Source organism: Paramisgurnus dabryanus, chromosome 8 (assembly GCF_030506205.2).
Source record: "Paramisgurnus dabryanus chromosome 8, PD_genome_1.1, whole genome shotgun sequence".
NCBI classification, from domain to species: Eukaryota; Metazoa; Chordata; class Actinopteri; order Cypriniformes; family Cobitidae; genus Paramisgurnus; species Paramisgurnus dabryanus.
In genome coordinates this window covers 38,147,417-38,169,476 of record NC_133344.1, presented here as the reverse complement: position 1 = coordinate 38,169,476, position 22,060 = coordinate 38,147,417, and the positions used below count along the sequence as shown (strand labels likewise).

General features: G+C 36.0%; 2 protein-coding genes across 2 annotated transcripts; both read right to left on the bottom strand.

The window, feature by feature from the left end:
* Window positions 1-110: 110 nt before the first annotated feature.
* On the bottom strand, window positions 111-13,524 carry bace1 (beta-secretase 1). The gene is made up of 9 exons (XM_065281765.2): window positions 12,692-13,524; window positions 7,476-7,564; window positions 6,970-7,186; window positions 6,265-6,402; window positions 6,008-6,142; window positions 5,688-5,789; window positions 5,375-5,524; window positions 4,668-4,839; window positions 111-1,535 (listed from the first exon to the last, which is right to left on the bottom strand). The coding sequence occupies exons 1-9, from the start codon at window positions 12,962-12,964 to the stop codon at window positions 1,291-1,293; spliced, it is 1,521 nt and encodes a 506-aa protein (XP_065137837.1). The 5' UTR covers window positions 12,965-13,524; the 3' UTR covers window positions 111-1,290.
* A 1,930-nt stretch (window positions 13,525-15,454) lies between these two features.
* On the bottom strand, window positions 15,455-21,232 carry LOC135770537 (T-box transcription factor TBX1-A). Its single transcript, XM_065280199.2, has 8 exons — window positions 20,547-21,232; window positions 20,298-20,469; window positions 19,814-19,915; window positions 18,047-18,218; window positions 17,813-17,968; window positions 17,395-17,462; window positions 16,074-16,198; window positions 15,455-15,917 (listed from the first exon to the last, which is right to left on the bottom strand). Exons 1-8 carry the CDS (start codon window positions 20,566-20,568, stop codon window positions 15,721-15,723), a joined length of 1,014 nt encoding a protein of 337 aa, XP_065136271.1. The 5' UTR covers window positions 20,569-21,232; the 3' UTR covers window positions 15,455-15,720.
* Between the last annotated feature and the right edge of the window lie 828 nt (window positions 21,233-22,060).

Genomic DNA, 22,060 nt, shown 5'->3' with positions numbered 1-22,060 from the left:
CGCATGTCAATGTTCCACGACCCAGGTCCTCCAAAGCTCTATGGCCCTGGTCCACCACTACATCATGGCTCTTTGCTCACCTCTACAATAGTCAAGAAAGAGGTCAAATGCTGGTTTATTACACATTTTATTAAATGTTTTAGAGCTGCCAAACTGGAGTTTCTTTGTTACACTTAAAACCATGGTTTAAATCTGAAGTTTCAGTTAGGACAATGCAATTGAATATGTGTTTGTCCTAATACATGTCAGTTATTATGTGGGTAAGAAAAAGCAGCAGTCATTTTAGGAGCATTTATTAGGTTGCAACTAACTGTGAGTGTATGAATGTAATCATATTCAGATTTGTGGAGTTAGCGTTACTATTCCATACTTGTTCAAATAAATAATATAAGAGCTGATGCATATTTGTTACATAATTTAAATTACTTTTGGGTGAATCTCACAAAATCGTGTCCAGATGTCATTTCTTAAAATTAAAAGAAAGACATTTATTACAGTGGTTTGTATTCACTGTATTACATTTGTACTTTTTTGGACAGTAAAAAAAGTAATAATACAAAAATATAAGGTAAAACACCATTAAAATTACCATAAAATTTTTACAATGTAAATAATATATAATTATTATTATTGTTGTGGGAAAAATGCTTACTTTTAATGGTGTAAGAAATAGGCTTTAAGCTTTAAATATAATTAAGGCTTTAAATATAATTATTTTGGTTCATGACAGGTTTCTTGAGATTCACCCACTGCCAGTCATTTCTATAGATCATAATGATTTCACATAGTCTATTTACTGTAAGCTTTTAATTATACAAGATCATGTCATAGTAATTCACTGTAATATGAGTTCCTCAGAAGACTGATATTGTATGACTGTTATGTTATGTTAAGTCATATAGGAGTCAAATATGTGTTCTCAACATTATACGTCATATTTGATGATGCCCAATTATTAGAATAGTATATGACATCTTAGTAGTGCACAAACTCTGTCTCGCTCTCAATAACAGACGTACACACATTAACGTATACTTTACAGTACTTGACTTAAGCAGTCCCAGGACAGCTATGCACACTTAAAACTTTGTAAATAAGGGGTCGTTCACATATTACATATACTCAAACAGGAACAGAGGGTACAAAATCCTTTTAAGCCCATTAGGATTAAGGGTGTGTGCACATATAACATACATAGTTATAATTGTTGTGGTCTCGCCAGTGTTTCCACGCTCTGTGAGGCGTTTTCATTGATGCAAACAGTGTAATCGCCCTATGTTTAGATATGGCTCACTTCAGTAGGGATATGTCGTCAGAAAAGTCTCCAGCACCCAGTGGGTGAAGGCAGCGGGTAAAACGCCACTGACAGACCATGAGGCACAAGGGCAGCATAAATAGGGCACATATGCCCGCCATAATGTAGGCGATGGTCATAAGCGTTGACTCATCAGTTTGAGGGACGTTGTAGCCGCAGTCTTCCAGGTCAACGCCGTGAAACGGACCCTCCACTGACGCCGTACGAAACTCATCGTGGACTGGAAGAAAAATCAACACATACACATCAACGACTATTGAATGAAATCAAATCAAGAACAAAAGCTGGATTTTAAATGCTATAATAATTGTAATTAAAACAATACAGTAGTACATAGTAACAAATTGTGAAGACAAATGATAACAGAAAAGTAGACATGCAGAAGACGTAAGGGTCCAGTTTCAACCTCTGCCAGTCTTACATTGTTTTGAGGGTCTTAAACCAACCCAGTCTCACCCCATGTCGTCAATATTTGACGACACTTGACCATTCGTCAATATGTGACGCGGAGGATATACCTTTCGCGTCATTTTTTGACGAACTGGGGACTTCAATACTATTACGTCCGTTGCATTCTCTTCTCCTATTTTCTTACCAATTTCGCGTCGGTTTAGGGTTAGATTTACATAATGACATCCCTACCCAAACCTAACTCTAACCCCAACGCCAGGTGACAACTGTTGTACCTAACTCTAACCCCAACGCCAGGTGACAACTGTTTCTAACCCCAAAGCCAGGTGACAACTGTTTAATTTCGCGTACACTGTTTAATTTTGCGTACACTGTTTAATTTTGCGTAATCTAACCCTAAACCGACGCGAAAATGGTAAGAAAATAGGAGAAGAGAATGCAACGGACGTAATTGTATTCAAGTCCCCAGTTCGTCAAAAAATGACGCGAAAGGTATACCCTCCGCGTCACATATTGACGAATGGTCAAGTGTCGTCAAATATTGACGACATGGGGTGAGACTGTGTTACTTAAACATGTTCTAAAAATGTAGGGCAGGACTTGATTTCATCTATCAGGAATTGATTGGATCACTAGAAGTTGGGTCATGTTGAAGAGTTCTGATACAAAACAAATCTCTGAACAAATCCGCCCTCATGCCATTTCTTGTGACAGGAAGTGAAGAGATGTGGTGTCGAGGAGGGGAGGAGGTTAGGGTTTTTTGATTAAAAGATTATGGGAGAAGCTGGATTTTAAAAAATGATAAAAAAACAATGAATGAAAACACTACGATATTTCATTAAACAAAAATAAAATTTTTCATTTCAATTTCGTGGTGACTTTAACACTTAAAGTAAAAAGAAAGCAAAAGATGTGATTTTTACCCTTTTGTCCCCTAATAATTTTTAACATAATTTTTATTCAAAACAATCACAAGGAAAATGTGCTCAATTACCAGAAAAAGAATGTTGTCTTTTGATTTTGGGGTAAAATATGTTTTGAGTAGATTTGTGTAGCATTGCTATTCACGCGTTGCTATTAAATGCCACAATTAACCAATCAAAATCACTTATTACAAAGAGACACGCCATAAACGTCATATAATTGTTAATTTAACTTCCATTTTTATTTTAAAGATTAGAAAAGAATTAGAAATTATTTACAGATCTATTATTCCCCTATTCATTTATATTTTAACTCTTTCACCGCCATTGACGAGATATCTCGTCAATTAAGAGAAAACGCTTCCCCGCCAATGACGAGATTTTCCGTCTTTCCGCAATACCGCTATTATCCACCAGGTGGTGCCCTTCCGCAACTTTTTAAACCCGGAAGTATTGCCCTATGGCAAGCGGCTGCATGTCCGTGTCTGTTTTAAAGATCGCTCTGAATGGGATCTCTATGAAAAGTCCGTCACAAAAATGGAATTATCTCTGCTTTTTGCTCAAAATATGGTGTTTTTGCAGAAACCTACCCATATTCAAAAGCTGATTGCAAAAGAACCACTGAAGGTAGGATGAAACGTTTTTTTTTTTGAAAGCAGAGGGTCTGTTCTTTCATTTGGTATATTGTATGTTTATATATTTAAAGAAGAACATTTTCTGGAAGGCATTAAACTTTGGTGAAAATCATGAAAAACGCTGGCGCTGGCTGGCAACTTTTTTTTTAAACGCTGGCGGTGAAAGAGTTAAGTGTTCTGTCATGAAATGCAAAACTTATTTGCATACTCTGCGGTTTAAAAATCATCTAAATATAAATCATAATATATTTGTAGATTAATTTAAATGTTAATTTAGTTACTTAAATGCTCAAGTTACTTTTTAATAAAAATATTTTAGTTAATTTAATGTTTAAAAATATTATTTGTATTTAAAAAGTAACTAACATTATTAAGACCATTTATCTTCAAATGTAATCCAGATGTTTCCCACAATAAAAGTTCTAGCAACTGTAACATGAAAAGTTATCACAGTCAAATGCCTATTTTTTACAGGTTTTGTGAAATTTACCCTTGTAAAACACAACCTAGGGTCAGATTTACTAACAGCCTGCACCAGTGCAAACCCCTCTTTTGCCAATAAAAACTACTGTCAGGATTTAATAAAGGCACACTGTGAAGAATTATTGCTAAAAAGGTGTGGACACTTTTTAGTAAATCTGACCCATAGTATAAGGATCGAGTCTGACTTTGTTTTACAAAGGTATTTTACAGCTGATTCAGTAACAGGTTTAGTAATAACCAGTGGCAGATGGTCAATAGGGTGCCTTAAAGTTGGCCAGAGAGGAAAGCTACTTTAATATGTAACCAAAAAGTTAAATATATAATGCAAATGATTACAAAATAAAATCATTTAGTTGTACTATTTCACTGTTTGTTATGTTATCATTTATAAAAAAAATAAAAAGTTTGTTCGCTAGACCTATAGTTTATTGTGTGTGTCTGGGGCACCACCTAAACGAGTGTGTATGTACTGTAGGTCAGTAAACTTGTTAAAAGCATGTGACTTGAGGCTGAGCTCTAATTGGATTGTTTCAGATCATCCTTGCAAAGTCGCTTATATTTGCCTGTTCAGCACAAAGGTTTCGTGATTTATCAACTCAATATTTCATCTGCTTCATGTGATGTTAAACATGTAAAGTGATGCACGGTCTCTGTTTATCTGTTCTCTTCTTCGCAAATAAATAAACACATTTAAACTTGTATGCTCGTCAAGTAAGCTCATGATTAGAAATGAACATGTGAACGAAAACAATTATTATCATTAAAACATGAAATGTCGGATAATAACTGACTTAATTTTTTTGCACCAGCCCCCATTGGTAATCACATAACTCAAAGTGAATGTAAATGCATTTAACATCCTGAAAGTGTCTAAATACTTTTTAAATTCCACTTCCTCACCGTGACACGTGCTAACAGCAAAGCCGATGCGTTTGTGTTCCCGATCAAACACCACGTAAAAGCCCTCCATGATGACAGCACCCATTACTGTCCCAGTACTGGACTGAGACACAGCAAATTTATAACAGTCCTCTTGTGCTGAGGCCACGTCCTCCACCGGCCTCAGGTACTGCTGCAGAGATCCAAGAGAAAGACACACGTATCAGACATTCACATCATATATCTTATCTATCCGTCCATCTATCTATCTATCTATGCCATCGCCAACCCGTTCTCATGAAGTCCGCATATACACTGTAAAATGTGAAAAGTTGGTAACTTAAAAAGTAACTTTAATAGGAAACACCTTAAAAATGTAAGTATTCAACTCTTTTTTTACAACTTTTTATAGAATAAATAGCACGCGTGCAATACATACGGCAAATTCCAATTTTGATGTAAGTTCATAGTATTTAAAGACGCCTTACATAAAGACGCCAAAGAAATGTTTTTGAAATGGCCATTAATCAGAGATGACAACATGAGGTCAAATACTTCTAGAACTTCATGGAAAACTACTGGACTAACTACTACTAACATTTAGGCATTTAGTAGATGCTTTTAAGTTACTAAACAAAAAAGGTGGTGTACATTAACCCAAATAAAGTACAGTATACAGTATGCCATTATAAGCACTTCATTGCATATTACCAAACATAAGGACGAACCTGTGGCAGAATGGAGATGCGGAAAGATTGGTTTCTGTTCTCACTCATCAGATAGAGAGAGATGACGGGGAAGATGTGCCAGGGTGTTGTGCCAGTCTGCCAACATACCAGCTGCTCCCCCAGCCAAAAACCTGAGGGAAACTGTTCGGTCTGCAATGATAAAGGACAGTGTTGAGCGAGTAAGTGTCCATATTTTAACCAAACCCATTTAAGATCTGTATTTTATCAGCATGTATGTTCCCTGAAGTCAGATTTGTTATAATCTACAGAAACTCCAACAAACGTGACGTGATGGTGTATAATATGAACTGACCGATGAGGCAGCTTCGATGGCCTTCACAGCAGCCTGAAACACCTTGCGTGGGAGACGCAGGTTTGTAGTGCCACTGTCCACGATACTTTTATCATAGTTATACTGGGAGAGAGAGAGTATGTTTGTTATTAACAACGACTCATTTGACATTAGGAACAACAGAAAAGTGATGGAGACATCCATGCTTTCCTATGACATAATAAGTTTAAAGCCAATATATCAATGGGTCTATGCATGAATTAGTTTTAAAAATGTATCAGTGTTTTTTTCCCAGTAAATATAAATGCTATATGGAAAACAACAAGAGAAATCACACTTACTTCTTTGCAGTCCATATTGAGGTCCTGTCCATTAACTTCAATGCGCACTATGATGACTTCATAATACCATTCCCGTCTGATGGGTGTGTACCACAGCTCACCGACATGTAATGATGGATCTATTCCCCCTATGATCTATGAAAAATAAAGACATCTGAATAACAATCTGCTCACTTTCAACATGAATAGAATAGAGTGTCATATCCATTCTGCTTTTTATTTAGTTAAGGTGAAGATTTTATTTGATTATTTCTCACCATACTGCCCCCTACAGTTGAACTGCCTGAAGTGTAGTTCTGAGTGAATCCTGCTCCACAGAGCTGTAGTGAGAAGACGTCTGGAACGCTGGTCTGTCTCAACAGAGAGTCGAAGAACGGCTCCAGCATCTCATCCGGCTGAAAGACAGAGACTCGTCTTTTTACCTTGCCTTACAAACAATCATAAATGATGCTAATAGTAGTTTGAATTTCTATACATTATGCACTAAAACTGCACAAAAACGTATTTAGTTTTATAAAAATGAATTACAAATATTTTTCAAGTACTTAAGAGAATATATTTGTAAATATTTGCACAATAAATGTTAACTGAGTTTCACGTATGTTCTGTTATACTGTAATAACATTTGTTCCCCACATTGCACAGCATTGGCCATATTTGTCAAATCACATTGGTCTTACATCATACTTTTAACATGCTGTTACTTGAATGGTTTAAGGCTGATACCCAGTACATACGCAGTTACAAAGTAAGTACATAGTACATAAAATAAAGTGTGTTAAATAAATAGGTGAGCACAATGAAGTTGGGAAGAAGCGGGAGCTTTAAATCAAGGAATATACAGTACTCCTGTGATAATCATAAGGGTATACAAAAAACTAAAAATATACACACAAACTGTTTTTTGTTTGTTCCCCACATGTACTCCCTGAGCTCACGCCACAGAAACAGTGTAAACCAACCCTGGCGATCTCCGCATAGGCCAATCCTAGTATGCCTTCCCAGTTGGATCCATTGATGAAGAAGCGGTCAGACTGGGTGATGGCAGCAATGTTGGCCCTTAGAGAAACGTTGGGTCCATGAGGAACCGACACCAGATCTGTGCCCAGCTCCCCTTCCCAGCGGCCCTGTGTGTATGGCACATAAACACTGCGGCCCAGGTCTCTGTATGATGTAGACCTACAAGCAAAAATAAAGCGGGACCCCTGTTAGAGACATCTCAAGAGTCATGTCTCACCCCAAAATCCAAATGAATATGAAAAAAAAAAATATATATATATATATATTTTTTTTTTTTTCAAGAAAATTATTCTAGCTTTTTTGGACAATTACAATTTTTGCACTGTGACATTATTTTTATGAATTAGGCAGACTGTACTGGACAAATTAATAATCTTTTTTAATAGAAACATCAACAGTGCATTCAACCTTTACAACATGTATATTAACAAAAGTGTTTAGTACTTACAGAGAGCGATGATAATATCTGTGCAGAAACGGGTGAGCAGCAGCACCCACTGCAAAATTACTACTGCCTGTATCCACCAAGATGTTCAACTGAAACACAGAGATCACATTTATTTTTGTAATAAAAGTCCATTTTTACCATCAATTTAATGTGTTAATTCACTGTGATGAATTAAACGAATTGAGACTGCTGAACTCTACATATATTTTGTACATATTCAATCCCGCATTACTGTATGTGGGCCATTCCACCGAATCGGTGCCATTTGCATGTTGTAACTCGTCAAATTAAACTTTATTTTTTGTCTTTTATAGACATATTTTACTTTTTAAAATGAGTATTAGTCTCAGGTAACTAGATTATTTTTTTAACATGGCTTCTTAATAGAGGCTTTTTGGTAACAGGACTGAAAGTAAGTCGGTTTTTAGTTAGATTTAGCAAATACATGAAATATAGCTGCATTAAATATGTGCTGATAGCATAAAGACACTGAGCAAGTTGTTGTGATTTACCAATTTTTTATATATATAAAAAACAATCACATCAAAATTATTGGACACACATTCTCCAATATATGAAGAAAAATCCTGGAAAATTTACCTTAAAAAACTTGATTTCTTCTTGACTGAACAAAGAAAGACATCAACATCTTAGATGACATATGGGGGTGAGTAAATTATCAAGATTTTTAAAAAAGTGTAATATTTCTTTAACAACCTTGACTTGACTTACAGTCAAAACTTTGCAGTGTATCAGTCATAGACATTATTACTTTAGACCAGGGCTAGTCAACCGGTGGCCTGCCGGTCATCTTTGGATGATCTAAAATCAGTGTGCGTAATTTTCTGATCAGTTTGAGCTTTGGATCCATTAAATAAAATAAACTTGTTCAACCACAACGCATAATAACCTTTGCATGTGACACACCGACCGGAAGTGATGTATTTCAGTTTGTTCCAGTCAAAACACTGTGTGCAAGGTTAAAATGATTTATCTTTATTTGTTTGTTTGTTTAACTTTATCAGTAACACTTTAAAAACAATTGATTACTGATTAGTAAATTATTAAGTATATATATTCATAGATTGTTGTTTGCAAATTTATGATTAAACTAAAATTTAATTATGACTGCCACTAGGGGGCGAACTTCGACTGTAATGTCCAATGGAAAGGTGGTTTAGCTTATACAGTATATCTTTAAAATATTAAAAAAGAAAACGATTTTAGTCATTAGGAGAAGACTGTCTGTATGTTGTGAATACTTGGAATGTTTTTCATATATGACCTATAACAAAAAGTAACAAAAACAACATAAGTTATAACATATATAATAATAATAATAATAAAATGTAAAGGTAAAAAATATATAAAAGGTAAAAATAGGGGTAAAAGTGTGGCCCGCATAATATTTAAAAATGTTTTAATCTGGCCCTTGAAGAAGAGTAGTTGAAGACCCCTGCTTTAACCGTTACCTGCAATGTTTTTAGAAATCGTCAAAGTGAGTTTGTCTACTGGTTCATTTTAAAATCTTTACTGTTACTCTTAAATATAAGTAATAGTACTGAATAGTACCTGACTATTCTTTATTCTCAATGTAGGCATATTGACCTTGTGGTTGTGGTGTACTTGTGAAAGGGTATTTAAGAATAAGATTTATTATTGATCACCCTTCTGCACATCAACAACAACTGACTGCCTGTCTCTTAGCATTACACATCATCACTGACTGAGCAAAATCTGATACACAGACAGAGAGATGACTTAGAGAAAGTGTAAAACAGAGAACAACTGAGAACAAAAAACAAAAACAAATATTAGGACTTTTGAGATCTTTGTACTTTATAGTAGTAATAGATTTAATATATATATATGGTCCACACTTGTTTTTTACCAGGGTGATATGGTTTAAAAGAAACAATGCCAAAATAGATAGAGCCTTATTCACAAGTACAAATAATTATAAATCCATGTTTGCATATAAAGGTGATGCAAAATTATTTCATGGGTAAGGCGTTTTCTGCCTCTAAAGGCTTATTTATGAACTTTAATCTGTGCCTTAGTGAGCATGCTTATGCCAACATGTAGTAAGAATCGCGCTTGTGTCATTGATCTGTCCTGTGGACTTCCTGTTCTTTCTGCCCTTTGAATCCGGCTCATAATGCCTGCATCCGGTCTACAGGTGACCCACGTTAACCCCATCCCCCTGTACACTTTTCCTCCACCAATCCTTATTCTTCTTTATTCCAGCACATAAATGTGACCCTGGCATATGTTGTGGTAATAAAACATTGTAAAAACATTCATTTCCTTCCACATTGTTTAATAAGGAGTTTTTCGAAGCACTACAAAAAATCACAAATAAGTTGGATTGATGACACAAGATTTAAAGGGATAGTTCACCCAAAACTGAAAATTCTGTCATCATTTACTCACTCTCGTGTTGTTACAAACCTGTAAAAATTACTTTGTTCTGATGAACACAAAGGAAGATAGTTTTAAGGAATCTTTGTAACCAAACCGTTCATGAGCCCCATTCATATTATTCTTTTTTCCTACTATGCAAGTCAATGTGGCTTCTGATTGGTTTGGTCTCAAACATTCCTCAAAATATCTTCATTCGTGTTTATCAGAACAAAGAAAAGTATACTTGCTGAGGACATTAAAGTACTGCGAGAGTGATTCGAGAAATTATACTGAGGAGTTTGATTTCAAATCACTCTTGCGGTACTTTGATGTCACCTGCCTGTTGGTTCTTGCAGCGCCGCGTGAAGTCGAACACAGATATTGTAGGTAACTTATGGGATTTTAGTGTTTTAATAATGTGACACTTCTGGAAATGTACTAATATCTGGCAACACAGGGTGACCACCCCCTTTACTGACAGCAAATAAAGCACATCATTCAGCGTGGGCCGGTTATTGGTGACAGGTCAGTTAGACAAATGCAGTAATCAACATTATGTTTATAAGAAATGGTGTCAACACTATCAAATAACAGTGGAAAATAACATGGGTACAAAGTTGTAGAACAATGAGGGTTTGAATGAAATGTGACAAATATGCAAACATTGTCCATAAAGAAGGCCATGCTATTGCCATGTAATTCAATTTTGGAGTTCAGGAGTACATATGTGAAGTTTCAGCTCAAAATAACATATAGATAATTAATTATACACTTTATTTTCGAACGCGGAAGTAAGTGATGTGACGTTATTCCCTTTCTTTGTGCGAGACGTCAGTTTCAAAAACCAGCCGGTAGAAAACAGTGTAGTGGGTGCACGCATAAAACATGATTTAAACAGTTATGGTAAATATTTACTACACCTGCCATGTACCTGTATGAACCAGTATGGGGATAAAATGAAGAAATGACCTAATATATCATATATTCAGTCATTTTGTATTGTTGCTCATGGGTGACGGGTTTTCAATGTGCAAATATAAAAACATAGGGGCTGTTTACACTTGGTTTTAAGATGTGTTTTCATCGATCAGATCACAAGTGGACGAGAGAGATACATTACGTTTACACCTGGTATTTAAATCCGTCTCTTTTGTCCACTTTTGTCCTGAATACTGTAAGGGGACGATCTGTGAGACGGTGGGCGAGTCTCTCTGCTGTCATTCAAACGCGAGCCGGAGTAATGATGAGTTTATATGGACGCGAACTAATATTATATCGGAGTCCGCTGCTTGTTTAGCAAGTATACATGCTGCACAGAGTTTTGTACGTGCATGTTAGAGCTTTCTCTGAATTTTCAGGGCAATTGATGAAATAAGATCGCGCAACTTTCACGCTTTCAAAACGAAACTACGGAGAACACCCGCAGTAGTTTTATCAATGAAAGGCTAAAAATAGCGCTGTTCACCGTATGTTCACGCCAGAAGTCAAAAAAAGACGTAAAATTTGTGTTTAATACCTCAGATTAGATAAATGGGTGGAGAGAAGGTGGTCGCGTGTGGCTGTTCGAACACATTCAACCACATTGCGTTCCGCAGCTCCAAAGCGATCCGATCGAAAGTGGTTTCGACTACCTCTGGATGTGGTTGAAAGTGGTCGAAAGTGAACGCGTTGAAAACGTTTTGAACACCGTTTACACCTGGCATTAACGTCGTCCACTTGTGATCCGATCGACGAAAACGCATGTTAATGCCAAGTGTAAACAGCCTCATAGAGACATAGTATCTTTACAATAGAAAAGTCAGTCGAGTGTTTGAACATGGAATAGGCCAAGACTTTGTGTTTTTAACCTTTTCAGGCATATGTTTAAAATATCAGAATGGTCCATCCAATTTTTTTCCAACTTGTTTTGAGTTTCTACGGCAACATATCAAGCTTCACGCGATTCGACAGTCAGCAGCATACACTATACACACCATAATACACATATTAAACTACTATTACATATATGTAGTAGACATTAGCCTATGAAAGTATTTGCTTATTTAAATAATTTTTTAAAAATTTAAAACATAACAAAAGTGCACGCAAACATATTAAGAACTGTTATAAACATTAACTAATAAGCAGTTTACGTCGTATATATTCTGTACTGTAATCTCATTTTTGTAATATAGTAGCAGGATAAATAAACCAGCTAAATCAGCAGATTTTTATCAGCATAATATTAGTTGTTTTTGAACAATTACTGTATTTATTGTTCACTGGCAGTGTCTATGAAAGTTTTTACTAGATGGATGTGTGGACCAAAATGTGACATTTGGGGTGTGTCCCTTTAAATGTAAATGAGCTGATGAAATGCAAACATTGATCACCATAATGGTGGTTTGTTGAAACTGAAACTCATTTGTGCTTTCAATATTTTTTTCTCTGCACTAAATGGCAGTGCAGTGATTGGATAGTGCTGATTAAAGGGCGGTATTATTATAATAATATTCCTTCTGACATCACAAGGGGAGTCAAATTTTTATGATCTTTTATTTACATTCTTGGAGAGAATGTTTACCAAAACTAAGTTACTGGGTTGTTCTTTTTCACATTTTCTAGGTAAGTAGAAGCACTAGGAAGCCATTGCACTTAAACATGGAAAAGTCAGATTTTCATGATATGTCATTAAGCAAATTACTTGTTTAGTATCTTGCAAAGTTCTTGTTATAATATTACTTATTATAAAGTTAAAAATTATTAAAATAATAACAATTGTTGAATGAAAAAATCCTTGCCTTAAGAGCTTATAAACAATGAACGTGTCTCACCTTTTGCGACGGTGTGCCCACAGCCATTTCGATGTAATAGCCTTGTCCTGACTTTCCTCTGAGATTGTCGATCATGTTTATAAAATTAATTCCACTTGCACCTCTCCGTCTCCGGACAGGTGGAGAGGGGACCCTGGGGGCCGCAGGCTGTGAGAGCGGCCCCTGCCGCAGGGGGACGCGCAGTAGCACTGCGCCAGAACTGCCACCAGAGAAGGTGACCGGCAGAAGAGCCAATAATGCCCATGAATACACAACGACTTGATGCACTTTCATATTTCAATGCTTTGAGATATGTTTCTTTATTCCTGCGTCCGACTGATCTACTGTGACGTCATAACGCAAACTATGCCAATGAAAAACGAAGCACTAAAGGACATTCGCTCTGCTGTTTATTATCATCCGTTTTCTCCATCACCCGCATTAACCATCAGCATAAACCATCCGTTTCCACATCCCTCTATCCCTTAATGCTTACAGCATTTGACGACCCATTGTGAAACCTTCCTGCTTCTCTTCAAGTCGAGTAACGTTATCTATTAAAATTACAATTTTGGAAAAAATACAACTGGACGGTGAATTGTAATCGAATGATACTGTGCTGCTGGAGTCCTGTCGATAAATGTCTGCCATTGATGTCCATTTAGGGTTTAATATTCCTGTTTGACAATCATACGGCGCAAACCTCCATAATCCGCATCTTTATCTCCTCAGACCGCGGCTGCCTCCTCCATCTTCGTCGCAACATCCGTACCAACTGATTCGGTGTCCGATTCACACAGGTTCCTTATCATGATTCGGTCACAGTGATTCGCGATAGGTTAATGAACATTTCTATTAAAAAAATAGTTGTTTGGTTAATTGACATTTTAAAATAGGTCACAATAAACGCAACAATTCACGAAATAGGCCTATTTGAAAAAGTGTCAGCGCATCATCTGTTCTTTTAATGGATGACACGGTGAATCTGTTTTATGAACCGATTCTCTAAAAGAACCGTCTAAACGAGCCGGTTCGCTATAACGAATCTGATTTTAGACGTACCTTGCGAACAACTGAAGCTTATGCTGCGTTCCAGGCAACCTGTAACCCGTAACTCACGACTTCAAAACCACGACTCACGACTTTGAACTGGGAGTACATCGATCTAGTACGAGTTCACGGGTGGGAAGTCACGGGTTTGACTGCCGTTCCAGTGCACTTTCACCGGTAGAAGGTTGTAAAAACACGAGTTACAGGCTGCCTGGAACGCATAGGGTCGTGAGTCGTGGTTTTGAAGTCGTAACTCACGGGTTTAAAAACCTGCCTGGAACGCACCATTAATGCTGGAGTGATGCATTGTGGGACTTGAAGTTCATGCAATAACTGCTATATATTTTCCAGGCAAATAAATAACGTACTATTTATTTTTGTGCTATGAAAATGTTTTTTTTTTATATAAAACATTTTATGAGGAAGGTGTTGGTGGTAACACAATTAATGATGTGTCAGATGCTTATACATATTACATACACTATGAGATTTATTACTAAAGACTGCAATGCATGCCTATGGTACTCAGTGTCTAAAGAAAAATAATAATTTTTTAAGTAAAACAATTTTAAGAAATACATCATAATGATATCAGGTACATTATTATCATCATAAGCACAATCTTATTATATAAAACAGTCCCGTTTGACATCTTGTAAAAGTGCTCAGAAAAGATAGGTCTTTATTTCAAACAGCCAAAAAATGAAACAAAACATTTGCAATATTATCTGTGTATTTTACCCTTTCTTTTCCCTCATTTCTATGCTGTTTATTCTTACGTCTTTTTTGTTTGTTCTACAATGTAGTTTCTGTTAAAGCTGCTTTGCAACAATGCAAAATGGTGAAAAGCACTTTAGAAATATACTTGAATATTAAATATAGGGTTCCACATGAAAAGGCTAATTCACATTGATTTAGCAAACACCAATAAACCCATTCAACAAATCCATTCATTTGAAGTTAGTGTTTGTCTGCGTAAGCAAAACAACTACAATGTAAGGGTTTTTTCAGACCTGAGCCTTTGTTTCGGAACCTGGTGCGTTTTTCCCTTGGTTCGGTTTGTTTAGGCATCTGTGAACTCGATTGCAGTGTTCTAGGGGGGCTAGGGTGGTCCTAGACCTTCTATAAGTATTGAGGGACCCCCTTATAAAGCACAAAAATATAAATTAGGGCAGTTTATTCAAATCAAAATACTTCATGAATTTTAAATTAAATTCTACAACAGCATCTGCTAAATGACTAAATGTAAATGTAGTTAAGGGTTATTAAGGGTGTCTTTGATTAAAACGTTGATCCAGGACAAACAAAAAAGTTGAACCAGGATCCCATCCTACTTTTTGAAATCACGGCAATCCTCAAAGTATAGGGGACTTGGCCGGGAGGGGGGGATAGCAGGCGTTGGTGCTTAGATAGGGAACCCCCATAATCTTTGACATAAATTCGAACACTAACCAATGAAGCGGTGTGAAGAGCAAAGTGTGAGAAGCCATTTACCCCCCGGTTTCAGAACCCCGAACCCGATCTACAGGTCTGAAAACACCCTAAATGTACTTTAAAGGAAAACACACAGTTTTTCAATATTTTACTATGTTCTTACCTCAACTTAGATGAATTAATACATACCTATCTTTTTTAAATGCGTGCACTTTTAATCTTTGTACAGCGCTTCATAAATGTGTTAGCATTTAGCCTAGCCCCATTCATTCCTATGGCTCCAAACAAAAGTTTTCTTTTGTGCCACCATACTTACTCGTGTAACTACTCATGTAACAGTCTTTAAATAGGGAAAATACAGAAATGTTTGGTGGCTTCTAAATTCATCCCCTGTTTGGAGCCATAGGAATGAATGGGGCTAGGCTAAATGCTAACACATTCACGAGGCCCTGCAGATTAAAAGAGCACGCATTGAAAAAAAATAGGTATGTATTAAGCAGAGGTAAAACAAAGTAAAATATAGAAATACGGTGGTGTTTTCCTGTAAGTGAACAAAAGTTTTTCTGTTAGCCAGTCAGACTTCTCTCAGATCTGCTCAAACTGTCCCACTGACAGGGCAATGTGAAGAACATAGGGCCAGTGTAGAAATAATCATGTGATTCTCTATCCTTCCTGTCTGCACTGCAGTTCATCCCCTCATCATATGACAGCTGTGATTCAGGAAATGCTGTCTGTAGGCCTGGATCATGAAGATTTGAATAACCTGTAGAAAAGAGGAAAAGATGACATGCACCAGTGTGAAGAGAAAACTGACCTATGTCCAACCTAAACTTCTGTTTACATCAGGTTTTTTGTAGCTGTATATTTGTTTAATCTGCAAACACTTTTGGAGCGATGATATGTGTGCGGAAGAACTCACGATTAAGATGTTGTTCATCTCGTATCATCTGATCATCACAAGCAGCGCCTCTAATGGTGGCTTCCTCACGCAGGTTCCACGGCAAAGACAGCTGAGCAGAGTCAAGTCTGGAGTTATTAGTGGACCTGCTTAAAAAAAACATTTGCCAATCACTTCAGCTTACCAGCAGTTATTAGCAAATAAGATAGTCATGAAATTCAAGCAGTAAGGGACCATGGTGTACATTAAAGTTATTATCTTACAGTAAAGGATAGTTTAGGTAGTCTGGTAAGTGGGTATGTTACGTCTCTTTACAGGATCTTTATGGGATACCAGATACCAGAAAATCATTGTCAGTGTGAATGAACTAAAATTAAATGATCCCGGACAAATCCCAGACACATTTCCAAAGTATTTTCCATAATCTGTGTCTGAAAAGGTGTTATGTCATCCATGAACATGATTAAGTCCCGTTGGATTGATTTTCATGTGCAGATCAGTCTGCATAGCACTGCATCAGCCAAACGCACCCATGATTTTAACAGCAGTAAAAGCAGAAATAAATTGATACCATTGACATGTACGAAGGAGGATTAGGGCCAAACTAGAATAAAAAAATTAAATCATCTCGAGATTTAAGTCATTATGATGCGGGATTTAACTAATATGTTTTAGAGAAAAAGTCAAAATAAATAAAATTACTTTTTAAGTCGTAAAATTTTTATGAATAAAGTCAACAATATGAGAATAAAGTTATGAGGTTTCGGGAATAAAGTCGTAATATTTTCAGAATAATGTCATATTTTTACATTCATGTGTTTCTGTGGTGTTGATTGTATTCTCTAAATATTAGCTTGTACCCAATTCTCCTTGGTAGACATGCAATGAAGGAGGGATGCTACACTGGTTAAAATTGCAAAGCTTTTCCAGATTCAAACATTGTTTAAAACAAGTAAACAAAATATACACTGTGCTAGTGATTTTTGGAAATTTTTAGAAAAAAATCTTACATATTGTGACTTTAATAAGTCAATAAAAATGAATTAATAAATAAAATACTAGAAACATATGAATTTTACTAATGTTAAAAGCTACAATTCATGTTGGTCTCATGTAGTATGTCTGTATTGTAAAGCCATATGGGACACACCAAACCTACTGCCACCTACTGGTGTGTGAGAGTTATTATGCCATCACACTGATACGCACAAGTGCATATTGGCTGTGGTCTTCTTTGAGGTGTGTTCGAGCACAACTATTGTGGCCTGGGCAAAACCCACAGTCAGAATAGTTATTTGGCATCAGTTTGGTGAGTCCTGGGCTTTATATGACCACTGTTTACCTGCTTTCAGGCTCTGCTGTACGAAAGCCTTTCGCAAAAGGATTGCAGGCTATCTTCAGCTGGGTAATCTATGGCAGAAAAGACATTAGTGTAATGGTTTAACTTACAGCAAACTAACTTTAATAGGGAAGTTTTTTTACCTGAGGTGTACCGTTTTAACTTTAGTAAATCTGCAGTTAATTTGCATCAGATCAGACTAAATATGGAGCTTAAAGGAGTAGTTCACCCAAAAATGGTCTCCATTGACTTGACCATAGTATTTTTTTCCTACTATATAAAGTCAGTGTGTCCCATTTTTTGGGTGGACTACTCCTTTAAAATGTTTAACAAAATCAAGATTGTTGCATGCTAACAGCTAAGCAAAAGCTTAAGGCTAAGAAATAACAAGCACTTGGATGTATATTTGACTGTTTGTTACCCTGTGGTTCTGGTAGGCAGTGACTGCGATGAAGCGGGTTTCTGGAAAGGTGAACGTGCAGAAGTTGCGGTGAGCGGATTGCTGGCTGTTTCGGCTCTTGTCAACCAAGACCACGTGGAGCCGTGGCTGGTACCGGTGCATGGAGTTCAGGATCATCTGGATACAAGCGCATGTGTTTGACTCTCTGCAGGAACTCTCACATTTTTGCTAGTATTTGTTTGTGTTTCTTCTTACGTGGCCATTATCATCCAACAAGTTGTTGGTGAGTTTAAGGCGGTCGAATGAGACGGTCTGCTTCACCCACTGTGCTCCCCGTGCCGGTGAGTCCGGGTGAAAGTGGACTCGACCAGGTGCCGCTACATCTCCACGTCCAGCTACCAACCAGGAGGAGCTGTGGAAAGCATACCTGTACAAATAAACTCAATAAGATCAATGGCCTAGTCTTTAAAGTATTTATTGAAACTGGAAAATCATATATTCAATATATTTTTGGTTTATAATATTTTCACAAGAATCTCAAATTGTATCTTTGATAGATTTAGCTCTGTAGAGGCTAAGTGTAAGAGATAAATTTACATCATAACTTTCAAATTCAATTTATCATTATCCGTCGCAGTCTCTCTCATAGTTAGGATTTGAAAAGATGATGTTGTGAAGCTCTTTTACTCTTTTAATCCAAACAGTAAAGAAGACGACGAGAAAACAGCTTCACACATCAATGTGAAGAAAAAAAGTGACAAACAGGAAATAGGTGAATACTCAAAAAGTGAACTAGCTGCATGGGGTAAAAAACAATTATCTGGCCAAAAATATGTTTAAAATATATTTTCAAATTCAAAAAATATTTTTAGCATATATGTTAATATAAAGGTTATAACTAAATATATATTTTTTATTAATATTTCAAGGGCAAGCAAATACATTTCTAATTTTACAACCTATATGGCAAAACATGTATTCTTGGCCAAAATATATTTTAAATATAGCCTATACTAAATGCAAGTTAATTTTATAAAGTATATTTTTGAAGTTGAAAATATATTTAATTTTAATATTTTCAAACCTGTTATGTTTACAGGTTTTTAACATAAATGTAAAGTTTTTTTCCCCAATGCGATTTTATGTTTATTTTTAATAATATACAAAAATAGCCCAAAAATATATTAGTAGAAAATATATATATTTTTAGATATAATCCAAAATGTATTTCAGCAAATATATTATTTTGGCCATTTTTTGTATATTTAAAATGTTATATTCATATTTTTGCTGTATGGGACATGCAGGATGATTAATAAACATGGAAACAATTAATACACACTAAAATAACTTACAGTCACTATTTATGGAAAAATACATTTCCTGATAATTGTATATATAGATTGTGTTCTGGGTGTTGATAGACTCATGAATTACAGTCGGACTGTTAACTTAATCTCTCATGATCTCAGAAGTTTGTACTGAGAGAGGTACAAGACTTTGAATAAATTTCGATGCCTGTCGGTTTCATAAATTGATTTAATTTTGATGTAGTTGTCTTCAATTCCGTCATCTTTCTATTTAGTAATTTTATAAAATTGACACAACAAACAATAATCGAGACAGTAAATAGACCCAATATAGTTCAGCTATAAGTAACCCGCTTCTACCCTAAATAACCTTAAAATTGGCTAAATGACTTGCGAGATGTACGATATTCCATCATGTAAGCAAAGTCAACAGGGGTTCAAGGTGTACTAAGCATTTACGCTCCTTCTACTCTTGGGCTTTGTTTAGACGTCTATTTGACTTTCACATACAGACCAAAATTTACCTTGTTTTAACCAAAATTGCTTGCTATATATCATAATTTTGTATTTTTTATGTCTCTCCTTTCTGTACTATAAGTAGTTAATGTAAAGTTGCATGCAATGCAATGCAAGATTGTGAGAAGCGCTATAGAGATAAAATCTTACATTTGAGCATTACATGTATTTAGAAATGGTATTATTTATTTGCTACCTGTATCGTTTGTCATCCACAGGAATAAAGTCCATTAGGAGAACATATTCTGCTGCTGGGTCCATGCCTGAGATGTGGACTTGAAATGTAGGAAACATCCTTCTGGAAAAACAAAAGACATCATGAGTCAGTATATCCCATAGAGATAAATGTGCTTAATAACAACAACAGCAGAATTGAGTTAAGGTAGTTTCACTACTGTTTGTCAAAACCTAGTAGATATTCAGCTAAAGTGATTTACCTTGATGAACAGACCTAAGCTTAAAGCGCAGGTAGGTGTTTTTGATCACCTAGTTATTTTCTATAATACCTTAACAGCTGGATAGCATATAGGGTTAACCGTAACCTAACCTTCACCCAGAGCACCCACAGCGAGTTTTGCATGGACAAGCATTTACTCATGGTTACTTTGAAAAAAGTAAGCATAGTTCCTGATGTAATCCTACAAAACAACCAAGTTAAGAGATGCAATAATTGATGAAACCTTCCAGCCTTTGTCACGATCATTTCGGTGCCCAGTTGGTCAAATTGCTGCCACAAGTTCTGCATTTCCAGCTGAACTCGGACACTGGCGATTTCAGGGGCTTTGGCACATGACCGCTCATTGTCTGTAGTACACGGCAGGGCCATAGTACAGGACTGTGATAAGTTAGACGCTATGGACAAAGAGCAAATAAATATTACATTAGAGAAACATCACACTCACAACTATAACTATAAAGTTCATAATTACCATTCATAATACTGCTACACATAGAAAACCCGGTCCAGAAGTGTCTTCCGAAGAGATCTGAACGTTTCTGAGTCGGGACAGTGCCGTCCTGGCTTTATATCATCTCTGAGACCCTACGATTCAGTTTTTCAACACCTCATCCATTTCACTCACTCACAACCCCTGACCCACAAACTTACTCTGTATTAAACTCAAGTATTTGTTAATTACATACACATCACCCAACATTATTGACCGTGGCAATAATTGATCTAACGCTCCAGTACCGCATCTGCAACACTCAACACAGAGCTAATTGGACTTTTACCACCATTGTTCTGATGCACGACCTGCTGTGAAGTCTTAGTGATGACCTTTGATCCTCGTGTGTACTACTGTATCAACTCTGACTTCTGCCTTAAGGTCCTGCCAAACAGTCAAGATGGATCTGTTTATTACATTTCTGGAGCAGTTTTACTTGGATCTGTTTTTTTCAGTCTGGTCTCACTGTTAATACGTATTATTAATATATAACTTTCAAAAACACAAAACTTTTGATGCTGAAGCATTCAATGTAGAAATATTTGCAACATTTAATTGTAGCATTATTAAGTTTTTACGGCTACAAAAAACATAAAATATTTCATATCATAAAGATTGCTGTATAATTTCCCTATGTGTTACAACCCTAACCCTACCCCAAACCTAACCCTAAACTCAAAACCCTTTAAATACAAAATAAAAATAAATAAATGTGTAGGAACATTTTAGAATCAATATAGGATTGAAAAGATATTTTAAGCTGCTAATACAGTTCTAAACCTACCCAAAACAGTTTATTTAAATCATGGACTGTTAGAAATAAAAAGACAAGCTGCTGTCCTCTCTGGAGTTTATGAAGTACAGAGAAATATTAAAGTTATTAATACACAAGAACGTTAATCTAGCTTCTCATTTCAAATTTCAAAAGTACATCGATGTAGCATTTAAGAGCCAATGAGCTTTGATATCACTGCGGTAAAGCAATGTGTTGTTAAGCTTCTTGAGGTGCAATATTTACATTCAAATTCATAACAAACATGAGATTTGACGTTTACAGTCACTGATGGGAACTGGGATCAAGATCGCTGGATAAAGGACTGAATTTGGATCTGTTCCTCACAATCGTATGATTTTTAAAGATGTGGATTACTGCAAATGAATAAAATTAACATCTTTTGTGAATTTATGTTGTGTTTTGGTGTGATTACTGTTGCATAGAAAAAGTCAGAGCAAACAAACTACATATAACAAAATGGTTAAATGATTAATGTTATTCATATTAATCTTTTTAAAGTGTAGTCTTGTTTAATATTGTGTAATTCTCTGAAAGCCATGAACATTTCATTAGAAAAATGAATAAATCATGTAGTGCTGCCTCACGATTAGTCGCGACTAATCGTTTGCAGAATAAAAGTTTGTGTGTGTGTGTGTACTGTGTATAATAATGATGCATATTTGAAAAATACACACACACACACACACACACACACACA